General features: G+C 39.9%; 1 protein-coding gene across 3 annotated transcripts in view; it reads left to right on the top strand.

Annotated features, from left to right (window-relative positions):
• The window catches only part of EVI5 (ecotropic viral integration site 5), a 282,059-nt gene extending 268,791 nt beyond the window's left edge, over positions 1 to 13,268 (top strand). For all 3 annotated transcript variants that reach the window (XM_030935805.1, XM_030935804.1, XM_030935803.1), the window contains one exon: positions 8,032 to 13,268. In XM_030935805.1, coding sequence (XP_030791665.1) covers positions 8,032 to 8,346 — 315 coding nt within the window. In that variant the 3' untranslated portion in view covers positions 8,347 to 13,268. The remainder of the gene's footprint in view (positions 1 to 8,031) is intronic.
• Positions 13,269 to 14,102: the final 834 nt, after the last annotated feature.

Here is a 14,102-nt window from a genome sequence, read left to right as displayed (position 1 = left end):
TCTGTTGGAGATTGCTTGAGGTCCACTCCAGACCCTGTTTGCCTGGGTATCAGCAGCAGAGGTTGCAGAAGATAGAATATTGCTGAACAGCGAGTGTACCTGTCTGATTCTTACTTTGGAAGCTTCCTCTCGGGGTGTACTCCACCCTGTGAGGTGTGGGGTGTCAGACTGCCCCTAGTGGGGGATGTCTCCCAGTTAGGCTACTCAGGGGTCAGGGACCCACTTGAGCAGGCAGTCTGTCCGTTCTCAGATCTCAACCTCCGTGTTGGGAGATCCACTGCTCTCTTCAAAGCTGTCAGACAGAGTTGTTCGCGTCTGCTCAGGCCTCTGTTCCTTCCCCTGTTGTTTTTTTAGCTGAGCCCTGCCCCCAGAGGTGGAGTCTATAGAGACAGGCAGGTTTCCTTGAGCTGCTGTGAGCTCCACCCAGTTCGAGCTTCCCAGCAGCTTTGTTTACCTACTTAAGCCTCAGCAATGGCGGGCACCCCTCCCCCAGCCTCGCTGTTGCCTCCCGGTTAGATCGCCGCAGACTGCTGTGTTAACAATGAGGGAGGCTCCATGGGCGTGGGACCCTCCCGGCCAGGTGAGGGATATATTCTTCTGGTGTGCCCGTTTGCTTAGAGCGCGGTATTGGGGTGGGAGTTACCCGATTTTCCAGGTGTTGTGTGTCTCAGTTCCCCTGGCTAGGAAAAGGGATACCCTTCCCCCTTGCGCTTCCCAGGTGAGGCGATGCCTCGCCCTGCTTCAGCTCTCGCTGGTCAGGCTGCAGCAACTGACCAGCACCGATTGTCCGGCACTCCCTAGTGAGATGACCCCAGTACCTCAGTTGAAGATGCAGAAATCACCGGTCTTCTGTGTCGCTCGCACTGGGAGTTGGAGACTGGAGCTGTTCCTATTCGGCCATCTTGCTCCGCCCCCCTTTTTTTCTTTTTTTAAAGACAGAGTCTTACTCTGTTGCCCAGGCTGGAGTGCACTGGCATGATCTCGGCTCACTGAAACCTCTGCCTCTGGGGTTCAAGCAATTCTGATACCTCAGCCTCCTGAGTAGCTGGGATTACAGGCATGCGCCACCACACCCAACTAATTTTTGTATTTTTAGTAGAGACGAAGTTTCCCCATGTTGGCCAGGCTGGTCTCGAAGTACCGACCTCAACTGATCCACCCGCCTCAGCCTCCCAAAATGCTGGGATTACAGGCATGAGCCACTGCACCCAGCCTGCTTAATATTTTTGAAGTTCATCCATATATCGGTACTTCATTCCTTTTTATTGCCAAATAGCATCAGTTGTATGGAAATAGTGTCTTAAAGTGACTGTTTTGCCAATATACATTTGCCCAAATGATTGCCTTGGTTTTTTCATTTGTTTGGTGTGTTCTCTTATGTGTAACTGTCCTCTAGTGTCATGAAATCTCCTTTTATGTGTTAATCTCCTCTATCCAAACAATTTAGGTGTTCTATGAATTTCATCTTCTTGAAGAAATCTTTCTTCTGACTGCTCCAGTCTCTAGTCTGGGTTGGATGCCTGTAGGTCTCTTGCACAGCTGTGATGTTGGGGACATCTTTCATTACCCTAGGGATTCCCTTTGCCATACTTTAGTACTGGACTTCCTCTTTCTTCCATCAAGGACAAAAGATGCCTTTTTTCCTTGATGTACTTTATTTTGGTGGAGCATATCATCTACTTTCCTGAAAAAAATGGTTTATGGGAGATAAACCATAAAAAGGTTTTATTTTATTTTATTTTTTTTTTTTTATTTTTTATTATTATACTTTAAGTTCTAGGGTACATGTGCACAACGTGCAGGCCCGTCACACATGTATACCTGCGCCATGTTGGTGTGCTGCACCCATCAACTCGTCAGCACCCATCAATTCGTCATTTATATCAGGTATAACTCCCAATGCAATCCCTCCCCCCTCCCCCCTCCCCATGATAGGCCCCGGTGTGTGATGTTCCCCTTCCCGAGTCCAAGTGATCTCATTGTTCAGTTCCCACCTATGAGTGAGAACATGTGGTGTTTGGTTTTCTCTTCTTGTGATACTTTGCTAAGAATGATGGTTTCCAGCTGCATCCATGTCCCTACAAAGGATGCAAACTCATCCTTTTTTATGGCTACATAGTATTCCATGGTGTATATGTGCCACATTTTCTTAATCCAGTCTGTCACTGATGGACATTTGGGTTGATTCCAAGTCTTTGCTATTGTGAATAGTGCCGCAGTGAACATATGTGTGCATGTGTCTTTATAGCAGCATGATTTATAATCCTTTGGGTATATACCCAGTAGTGGGATGGCTGGGTCATATGGTACATCTAGTTCTAGATCCTTGAGGAATTGCCATACTCTTTTCCATAATGGTTGAACTAGTTTACAATCCCACCAACAGTGTAAAAGTGTTCCTATTTCTCCACATCCTCTCCAACACCTGTTGTTTCCTGACTTTTATTAGATTCTGCATCTCATAATTGACTCAAAAGAAGTTTAAAAAACAAAACAAAAAAAGGCCTTGTTGCTCTTAATTCTTACTTAGCCTCACATTTATTTGATAGTTTGGGTATTTTAAAAATTGAAGATATTGGGAGGCCGAGACGGGCGGATCACGAGGTCAGGAGATCGAGACCATCCTGGTTAATATGGTGAAACCCCGTCTCTACTAAAAAAAAAAATACAAAAAAAAAAAAAACTAGCCGGACGAGGTGGCAGGCGCCTGTAGTCCCAGCTATCGGGAGGCTGAGGCAGGAGAATGGCGTAAACCCGGGAGGCGGAGCTTGCGGTGAGCCGAGATCCGGCCGCTGCACTCCAGCCTGGGCGACAGAGCGAGACTCCGTCTCAAAAAAAAAAAAAAAAAAAAAAAAAATTGAAGATAAATATAAAAATTTTAATGTAGACATTATTTTTTCTCAGAATTTTGAAGGCACTGCTTTGTCTTTTGCAGTTGGAGAGTCTGATGCCATTCTGATTCTTAAATCTTTTATATAAAACATGTTTTTGTTTTTGGCGGGAAGCTTTACCTTTTCTTTAAGTGTCCTGAAATTTCACTGTGATGTATCATGGTATAGGTCTACTTTTATCCACTGTCTTGGACACTTGATAGGCCTTTTCAGTCTCGAAGCTCATTACTTTCAGGTCAGAGAAATTTGTGTCTAAGACCTCCTTTTTTTTTTTTTTTTTTTTTTTTTTTAAAGCATCCTGTTATTTTTACATAGATGCAGTGTCTGCAGAGGCAATAAATGATTTTTACAAGTTTTCTTCTTCCCAGATAGTCTCTTCTCTCCTAATTGCCTTTTTTTCTGGCTTCTCGTAGATACTAGCCTCAAATCTCTGGTAATTAAGATTAGGGAACTAAAGACCGGTAGGTGTTCTGAATTCCTGGGTAGGACTTGTTGACCTTCATTGTAGGTTGATGAAACTGAGATCCTTTTTTGGGGAATCCCAAGATTCCCTCAGATAGGAGTCTTTACTAAAAATTACAGAGAGTGCTGATGCCTCTATTTCCTTAGCGAGTCTCAAAAATACTTCCACGCACGTTCAGTGACTTTAAAAAACCCATGTCTCATTTTACCTGGAAATATAATACTTTTTTTTTTACTGGCATTTCACAAAGAATTTTTGTTGTTGCTCAATGTTTGAAGATACTCATGTAGTATGTATTCAAAAATTAGGAAAGACAATGGACCTGAAAAACATACGCTTGGCCAGGCATGGTGGTTCACACCTGTAATCCCAGCACTTTGGGAGGCCAAGGGAGGCAGATGGCTTGAGTTCAGGAGTTCAAGACCAGCTGGGCAACAATGGAGAAACCCTGTCTCTACAAAAAATACAAAAGTTTGCCAGGTGTGGTGGCAGGCACCTGTAGTCCCAGCTACTTGGGAGGCTAAAGCAGGAGGATGGCTCAAGCCCAGGAAACAGACGTTGCAGTGAACTGAGTTTGCATCACTGCGCTCCAGCCTGGGCAACAGTGCCAGACCCTGTCTCCCGCCTACCAAAAAAAAAAAGCATATGATAAATTATGTATGTGTAATTTTCAAATGGGTAGTTTTTATCAGATTCTTGATTCCCTAATGAGCCCAAAGAGATTTCAAACAAAACTAAAATATAAACAAAAGCCATTGCCTAGAGTAGTGGTCCCTATTCTGAGATGTGCATCAGAGTTATTCAGGCTTTTTAATCATATAGGTCTTTAGATCCTACCTCTATACCACAAGAAGAAAGTTACAGAAAAAGTTCGTTTAAACAGTTTTCCTTGTGTCAACCACCAGGTAGTAGAATTGGCCCAGAACAGCTTGGTTGTACTACTGGAAAGATCGCGTCCATTTCTATATACCAGACACTAGTCGCATGTTCATAGTTCAGAAGCACTTTTGTCCTAAATAATCAATAGTTCCATTTCAGCTAAATCAACTTATTTCTGTCTCAGCCCCATTTTATTTGAACCCGAGGGTCTACCACAGTGATTCTGAGAGTTTAGATCACAGTCATCCCTTGGTATCTATGGGGGATTGGTTTCAGAATCCCTATAGATACCAAAAATCCATGGATGCTCAAGTTCCTTATATAAAATGATGTGATGTTTGCATATAACCTACAGACATCCACCCATATACTTTGAGTCATCTCTAGATTACTTGTAGCACCTAATCCAATGTAAATGCTATGTAAATAGTTGTTATACTATATCAGTTAGGGGATGATGATAAGAAAAGAGTCTGTACGTGTTCAGTACAGAGGAAACCATCCTTTTTTCTCCTAATTATTTTGGACCCACAATTGTTTGAATCCATGAATGTGGGTCCCACTGATAATAGAGGTCTGACCGTATTTCAAAATTTCCTGAGATGCATGTAAAAAATGTATGTTCTGGGATTTCGCTTTCAGAATTTTGAATCCTTAGATCTCAAGAGGGATTCTACATTTTTGACAGAGATCCTCAGTTCTTATGCAGATGACTAGTGGATTACATTTTGAAATATGCTAATCTCAGTTTGCTACTAATAATATAATACCCATGAAGGATTTTTTTTTTTTTTTTTTTTTGGAGGAAAAGGGGGGTTGGGAAGGTTGATTGTCTGCCTGCTTTTTGTTGTTGCCTAAATATAGTTTGCCCCTGACAGTCTGGTAATAAGGATAAGCAGTATACCATTTAGATCAGATAGCCAGGACTATACTTTAGAGGGCCCAGCTGTGGCTTTCTTCTAGCCAAACCCATTTCCACAGGATGAGGACTCCCAGAAGACATGTCTACCTGAAGTTCATGCAGTCCCTTCTAGGACATATTCTGGGTACTCAGTACCCTGGAATTCCTTCCCCAAATGCCCACTTCCAGGCCTAGTACAGGACTCCTCCCTCATCAGATCCAGTGTGCACACACCTAAGTCTAAGGGACAGATAACCAAGGGATAGCTTCAGTTTTACCAGATGGTCACTTACCTTCACCATTTTTTCTCTCCACCAATAAATTCCTTTACCTTTGCTATTCCATATTAACAGCTCTTAGTGAGATTCCTTTGATTTTGAGGAAATGACCCTTCAACCTATAGTTAATTTTCTATAATTACATCTGATGATGAGGCTGCGTGTTTTAATTGCAATAAATTTTGTTAGAGCAAAGGAAAGCTGCAGCTTTCCAAACAGTTGGGAAGTTGTGGTTGTTCTGCCATACTCCTCCTTTATAACAGCCAGGAAGAAGGAAGACACGTGTTCCATATGATTTCTTCAAAAAGGTCTGGGGGAAAAAGAGAAAGGAAGAGATTAACTGACTTAATTTAACACTTGAAGCTATAAATCGTGTGTTGCAATATGGCGATAGGATGTTGCATCAGAACGTGGCAGTTGTAACAATGCAGTGGGTATCACAACCTTGAGGAGGCCTTTGTGGTGCTCTATGCCCTTTTCCTAAAAATTCAACTCCAAGTATAGATCCCTCTGTTCTGCCAAGGAGAATGGTATTATTTAAATTACATTGTACCTCACTATAAAATTGTCCACTTGGTCTAGGGCACAGGAATTTTATAGTTGAAGGTCTGTTTGGGCCAGACATCATTGTTCTGAGTCCCAGCATCCCTGTTGATTCTTGTTGTCCTGTATAAGCAGGGAAGTGCTGAGGTTTCTTCACTTCGTCCTGGAAGTCTTTCAGGAAAGCTGGGAGGTATTATGGCGAGGCTGTAATGTCTTTATTCTCAGAACCATTAGTTTTGAAAGTGTATGTAATATTTCCTGAATATTTCACATTGCCTTTATCTAAAGAATTGAAAGGTTGTGACTAGGAGTTTGTCCCTGAGAACCAAGGATGAGGGTAGGAGTCGTGACATGGAGCATATTTTAGCAAGATTCTTAATACAGTAGATATTTGGTAGCTAATTTTTGTTTTTGGTTTTGGTTTTTTACTCTTCACTTTATTGTAGGAGAAAATTCATGGTGCATGAAAGAAATGAAATAAATGACAGAATGTCAAAATCAAGCTTTATATTTAAAACATAAACTCTTGAGGGCAGAGCTGATGACTTAATTGTATGTGAGTAGAACTGGTACTATCATGGTTGTGGGTTTGGGAGTTTGAGGAAACTTGAGCAAAGAAGTGGCAGATGATGAAAATAAATGTTTTAATTATGATAAAACTGGTTTTGGAAAATGTGGTTTAGATTTAAATGTGGCATAGTTTTTTCAATACTAAACTCTAGAATTAGTCAGACTTCCCCACCCAGTAACAGGTAGCTTTTGACCCTAAGCCTTCTCATGTGAGGGTCTTATACTACAAAACTCCACGGATTGAGTACTTGAGCCTCGTTCTAAAAGATGGGAAGAAAGGGAAAAGAGATGAGCGAGGCATACCATTCCTCTCTCCTCCTCCCCACTAAGAGAAGCCCCACCTTCTCCCCAGGGGGAGTTGGGGAGAGAAGGCAGAAATACTATACTGGACTGGCACTCCCCCCATGCTGAAGGAAACCTCATGAGTGGGAAGCAGCATTCCTCCCCCACTGTGAGTGACAGTGATATGCTGGCCTTTGGGCTATTATAACAGAATAGAGACTCTTAGCAAAGTTTTACTTATTTATAAATCATTTTCATCATTTACAGAACTGTGGAGACATTCTCTCAAGATAGTGTGTGTGATAGTATGGTTTTTAAGTTCATACCTTCTAGAAATACCAGCAAAATATTTACAGATAAACTGTTAGGATGTCTGGAGTTTATCTCAAAATTATCCAGGAACAAGAGGGGTGTAATGTAAAAAGATTGTCCATGATGGGTGTTACTTGTTGAAATTAGGTGATAGGTACATGGAGTCTATTATATTATCTCTAGTATATTGAAGATTTGGTTTGACTGTAAACTCTGCTACTAGCTATATATGTCCTTAGTAAGTTACTCTTCCTGAGTCTCCATTTCCTGATCTGTAGAATTAGAAAAGTAAATACTAAAATCTACCACATAGGACTGTTGTTATGATTCAATTAAAATAAGTTACAGGCCGGGTGTGGTGGCTTACACCTGTAATCCCAACACTTTGGGAGACTGAGGCAGGCAGATTGCTTGAGCCTGGGAGTTTGAGACCAGCCTGGGCAACATGGTGAAACCCCATGTCTACAAAAAATACAAAAAACTTAGCCAGGCATGGTGGCACACGCCTGTAGTCCCAGCTACTCAGGAGGCTGAAGTGGAAGAATTGCTTGAGCCTGGGAGGTGGAGGTTGCTGTAAGCTGAGATCACACCACTGCACTCCAGCCTGGGTGACAAAGTGAGACTGAGACCTGTCTCAAAAAAAATAAAATAAAAATAAGTTATAAGCCCATTATATAACACATAGAAGGCACTCAAAAATTAGTAACTATGATTATACCTGTAAATAGAAAAATAATAAGGCATCTTCTTCCTTAAACTTCCTTCTTCCTTAAAATGTCTCCATAGTTCTGTAAATTATGAAAATGATTTATAAATCATTAAAACTTTGCTAAGAGTCTTAAAAATGTTTGCTTTTTGGTGTGTGTGTGTTTCCCCCATTTGACTATATTAACTTGGATTTTGTTTTAACAGCTCAGGTGCCTAAAAGGCCAGAGGGGCTTCTCAGGCCAACCTCCTTTTGATGGAATCCACATTGTCAACCATTTAATAGGAGATGATGAATCATTCCATTCCTCCGATGAAGATTTTATAGATAATTCCTTACAGGAAACTGGTGTTGGTTTTCCTTTGCACGGAAAATCTGGCTCGATGTCTTTGGACCCCGCAGTGGCAGATGGTAGTGAGAGCGAAACAGAAGACAGTGTGCTGGAGACCAGAGAGAGCAATCAAGTGGTTCAAAAGGAGCGGCCCCCGAGAAGAATAGAGTCGTATTCAACCACTGTCTGACCATCACTGTGACCTAGACTATGGATTTATTTAAGGGATCAGCTATCATATGATTAGGGATTTTTGGAAATAATTTGTTTCATATGTACATATATATATATACATATATATATATATATTTTACAGTCTTATCTGCCTTTTTATCTTTGCCAAATCTTTACCACTGACTTACCATTGCCATAAAGTAGACTGGTATATGGTTAATGTGTAAAACAAAGTTCTAACAGTATTACTGAATATTAATGTTTCTTGTTTAGAAAATGCAACTATATCTATATGGGGGAACCATTTTGAAGTTCAAAACTATGGAAAATTGAGTTTTCTTCAGACAAAACTGCTCTTGTGCAATATTTTATGCTCAGTGAGCAAATTGTATATTTATGTTTATCAATTTGTTCTCAAGGTGGCTGTCTACAGACCTTTGACCAAGACATATGTCTGATTTACCTTGTGTTTTGTTTTTTTTATTGTTGTTTTTTTTTTTTTTTAAGACAGAGATCCACTCTGTCACCCAGGCTGGAGTGCTGTGGTGTGATCTCAGCTCACTGCAACCTCCGCCTCCCGGGTTCAAGCAATTTCCCTGTCTCAGCCTCCCAAGTACCTGGGACTACGGGTGCGCAACACCACGCGTGGCTAATATTTTGTATTTTTAGTACAGACTGGATTTCACCATGTTGGCTGGGCTGGTCTCGAACTCCCGACCTCAAGTGATCCACCCGCCTCAGCCTCCACGATTACAGGCGTGAGCCACTGCACCCAGCCTAGCTTGTATGTTTGTATCTGGGAGGTTTTTTTTTTTTCCATGAAAATTATTGATGGGCCACTGAAAGTTCCCACACACAAAGACTTTATATAATTTCATAAACACAAATTCATGCTTATCTGTTTTGAGAGTTTTAAGTTTTGTTTTAATGTTTAACTTTTATGTGCATATGATGCTTCCATGTGTTGGTTACCAGAGTAGTAGGTTAACTACAGACATACTGTTTATTTGTACATATTTATAAATCTGTACCACCTAACATTGAACATCATTTTATATGAAGAACATACATGTTGCAAAATGACTGCTTTTGGCATCTAACAGGACTTCTGTAAATAATAGGTTAAATGAAAAGTTAAAAATAAAACACTAATATTTTAAGAGCTTTAGTATTTTGCTTAGCATTCAACACTAGCAGTTTCATAACTGATGCCTGTTCGAAAACACTTGGTGGAATCTTATTTTATGTGTATGTAACTACTAAATTTTTCATGACTGAAGAGGTTATAGCACATATTAGTTAGTGCTGATATTCTACTGAATATAATTTAAGTAATGGGCTAAGGTCCAAGAAACATAGCAATTATATCTACAAATAACCTATGAACGTGATCTTCAGAATCTCTAGTTTTTGTTCTATAGATAAAGCCATAAGAATTCTTTCCTACCAGTTTTTCCTTTATCATTTAGATATTATTTCCTAGAAAACAGGATGCCTGTCACTGATAAATTAGAGAAAACACCCAAATTATACTTGCACTATGGAAAGATGACATGAATATGTTGACTGGGTACTTTCTACTCTCATTTTTGTTAGTCTATGAAAAAAAAATTTTTTTTTGTTAACCTATGGAAAAAAGCCTTGGAAGAGAAAAGTAGAATTCAGTATGTATGGAGGCACAGTTTTGCACAGTATGTTGCGTGCGGAGAAAAAAATTATGAAATAGAGTAAAAGAGATATGTAGTTTTCTGTCAAAACCTAGGACTTAAGCCTTCAGGTGCATTTTGAACTAGGCTTTCCAGCAAGGTTTCTATAGGTATTTGCTTGCCTGAGAAATGAAATTGAAAACATGCCCCTGTGTCTAGTCCGTAACACCAGGCTAAATTCTGGTAGTTCAATAACTTACCTGTGGTTACAAGCTAGTAAGTAGCAGAGCCAAGATTTTTTTTAATATGGAGACAGTTGTCTTACCATGTTGTCCAGGCTGGTCTTGAACTCCTGGCCTCAAGCAGTCCTCCTTCCTCAGCCTCCCATAGTGTGGGGATTACAGGTGCGAGCTACCGCACCCAGTGAGAGCCAAGATTTTAATCTAGATCTCCTTAACACCAAAGCTTTTGAAAAGGTTCAGCTGAAGAATTTCTCAATTCCCTATTTTGTTTTGTTTTTTGAGATGAAGTCTCACTCTGTCACCCAGGCTGGAGTGCAGTGGTGCGATCTTGGCTCACTGCAACCTCCGCCTCCCGGGTTCAAGCAATTCTCCTGCCTCAGCTACCAAGTAGCTGGCACTACAGGTGCACGACACCACGACTGGCTAATTTTTGTATTTTTAGTAGAGATGGGGTTTCACTATGTTGGCCAGGCTGATCTCAAACTTCTGACCTCAGGTGATCCACCCACTTTGACCTCCCAAAGTGCTGGGATTACTAGGCGTAAGCCACCACACCTGGCAATTCCCTGCTTTTTTGACAATGTAATTTAAATAAATTTGATTTAAATGTTTCCTGAATATATATACAGATAGATATATGAGTATCAACACTTACAAGCTCTACACAGTTTATAAGTGTAGATACTACTTACTCGTAGGATTGTCTTGTGCTTTGGGGATTTTTCGTTCGGAGTTCTATACTATCAGCTCAAAAGGCTATCGATGCCCAAGTGAAGTGAGATGCTTCATGGCCACATTATTGCTTTGACCCTCACATCAAGAGATCTGAATGACCTAGACTAGGGGTCAGCAAACTGCAGCCTACAAGCTATTCCAGTCAGCTGCCAGTTTTTACTTTTTTAAATAGTTGGGGGAAAAGTTCCAAAGACTAATATTTTGTGTCACATGAAAATTATATGAAATTTAAATTGCAGTGTCCATAAGTAAAGTTTTATTGGGGCACACCCATCCTCACCCTTTTAAATATTGTGTATGGCTGCTTTGTGCTACAGTAGCAGAGTTGAGTCATTGCGAGGGAGACTGTATGGCCCAGGTAGCCTAAAATATTTATCTGATCCTTTACAGAAAAAGTTTGCTAACCCTTGATAACAGATACTCTAAAATGCAGGTTTTTCTTCTTCAGTTTAACTCAGTGGTAGGTCAAATTGTTTGCTCTTGCTATTAAGCTTATGATTTGGAAACGTAAAATTTCATGGTGGATCTTATGCTCAGAACTATTCAAAAGGGAAAACATGCCAGCCATTTTATATGATGAAGTCTCTTATTCCATAGAAAATTGTAGAAAGATATCTGTATCTTTCGAGAAGGAGAAACAAAGGAAAGAATTCCAGAATCCCATCACTGTTCTTTAAAGCATGCATCACAGACCTTTAAGGGTATACTTTATTGAGTAAAGGTTATCATTTGACTTTAAGATAAGAAATTTTCAGAATCATGTTTGAATTCTAAACTTTGATATTCTTAAGTACCATTTCTGATTAGGAATTAGGTGTTAAAGGAATCATGGTAAGGAAACCTTAATTCGTTGAAACTCTTGTAATTTGGACAACAGAAAACTAGAAATAACACTCTTTTCTTTGAAGATCTGATTCAAATACACCTCAGAAGAGTTTAAAATCTTCCAGGCCTTTAGGATGCAATAGGATATCATGCCCTGGTTTGACTCCTTTTCATTCAAATTAATGTAAGTATGTTGTTCCAGACTTTGAAGCATTGAACAATGTTCTCTTGATAAATTTTATTTAATCTCTGACACTTTGTGATATTTAAATGTTGTTAAGTTAACACTTAGAGTTGAGTAATATTCAGGGGAGAAAAGTGAATGAAATGACTCATAATAAGAAAGCTTGCTCCCTTGGGATAATTACATTCCTGGTGTCATTGCCATCCTGGGTTGACAAGTTGCGAGTATAGGATACAAGTGATGTGAATAAAATGGAAATTGCATTGAGTTAATGAAACAGACACTTTTAGATCAAGAAAACACTTCAACAGCCTTTTTAAAAATTGGCACACTCCTGTAGTCCCAGCTATCCAAGAGGCTGAGGCAGGAGGATCACTAGAGTACAGGAGTTTGAGGCTGTAGTGTGTAATGATCACACCTGTGAGTGAATAACCACTGCACTCCAACCTGGGCAACATGGCAAGACACTATCTCTTTAAAAAAAAAAAAAATTTTTTTTTCTTCCTGGGAAAAGAAGTCAAAGATATAACTTTACACAATTTCTACACCCACTGCCTTTTTGTTTGTTTGTTTGTTTGTTTTTTGGCTAGATACTAGGTATTCAGTGTTTGCTAACTGAGATGTCAGGTTTCAACTAATCGGCCAGTTATTTGGGAAGGAGAAAAACTTTTTCTCAGCTCTGAACATGATGCAGCTTGTTAACTCTCCAGATAGTGCCTTTGATTGAAAATAAGGTCTACACCTTTTTAAGTATATTATATCTGACATCATAAGAAATAATTTAGTTCCTTATTCTCATTTATCTTTTATATAATGCACTGTAATATTCAAGTTTAAAGTAAAATAAGTATATGAATTATATTTTGGTAAAACTGTTTCATGACCAGCTTGATTAATGTACATTGTACATTAACATACCAGACATTGACAGCGAACATTTCATGAAATCAATTATTTGCTTATTAAAACAATGAGTATTAGCTTGAAAGTTATTGCTGCTCTATTATTAACAAAACTAAGTTTTAAAAATTAATTTTAATTCTACTGAAATTCAATTTCTGGTTAAAGATATAGTGGATGCTATTTATGATCCAAGTTTTTACATCACATCCATTGATCTGCCTATCCTTTCTTTTCACTCCAAAGAGGAGATGATAGAATAATACATTCAATATACTACCAAGAAGCAAAGTTATAATGTGTTTCATTTTATGGTTGGAATTTTTTATTGTAACATTGTATGATAACCTGAAATGTTTACTTGTGCCTTTGCTTTAAACAATTAAAGTTTTCCATTTTATAAGAATTTCTGTTGCCTTCAGCTTTTCAACTTTAAAAGAGGAGGGGCATCAAAACACTGTTAACGAATGGGTGGGGCACAGTGGCTCACCTCTGTAATTCCAGTACTTTCAGAGGCCGAGGTGGGCAGATCACTTGAGCTCAGAAGTTCAAGAACAGCCTGGCCAACATGGTGAAACCCCGTCTCTACTAAAAATACAAAAATTAGCCAGGTGTGGTGGCGCATGCCTGTAGTCACAGCTACTCAGGAGGCTGAGGCAGGAAAATCACTTAAACCTGGGAGGTGGAGGTTGCAGTGAGCTGTGATCACACTACTGCACTCCAGCCTGAGCAAAAGAGCAAGACTCCATCTCAAAAAAAAAAAAAGGTTGGCCTGATGCAAAATGTTCATTAGCGAGGTTTGTGCTCTGAAGGTACAGGGACTACATCCACCTGGTCCACCCACGTATTTTTAGTTCTAAACAAATAATCTGGCACGTGATTGCATTCGGTGAATTTTTTTGAGATGTAGTTTCACTCTTGTTGCCCAGGCTGGGGTGCAATGGCACAGTCTCAGCTCACTGCAACCTCCGCCTGCCAGGTTCAAGTGATTCTCCTGCCTCAGCCTCCTGAGTAGCTGGGATTACAAGCATGTGCCACCACACCCGGCTAATTTTGTATTTTTAGTAGAGACAGGGTGTCTCCCATGTTGGTCAGGCTGGTCTCGAACTCCTGACCTCAGGTGATCTGCCCGCCTCAGCCTCCCAAAGTGCTGGGATTACAGTCGTGAGCCACCACGCCCGACCCAGTAAATATTTTTTAATTTATTGAAAGACCATCTTCAGTGAAAGATGTCTAGATT

Source organism: Rhinopithecus roxellana, chromosome 8 (genome assembly GCF_007565055.1).
Source record: "Rhinopithecus roxellana isolate Shanxi Qingling chromosome 8, ASM756505v1, whole genome shotgun sequence".
Classification (NCBI taxonomy): Eukaryota; Metazoa; Chordata; class Mammalia; order Primates; family Cercopithecidae; genus Rhinopithecus; species Rhinopithecus roxellana.
This window is presented reverse-complemented; position numbering and strand designations above follow the sequence as displayed.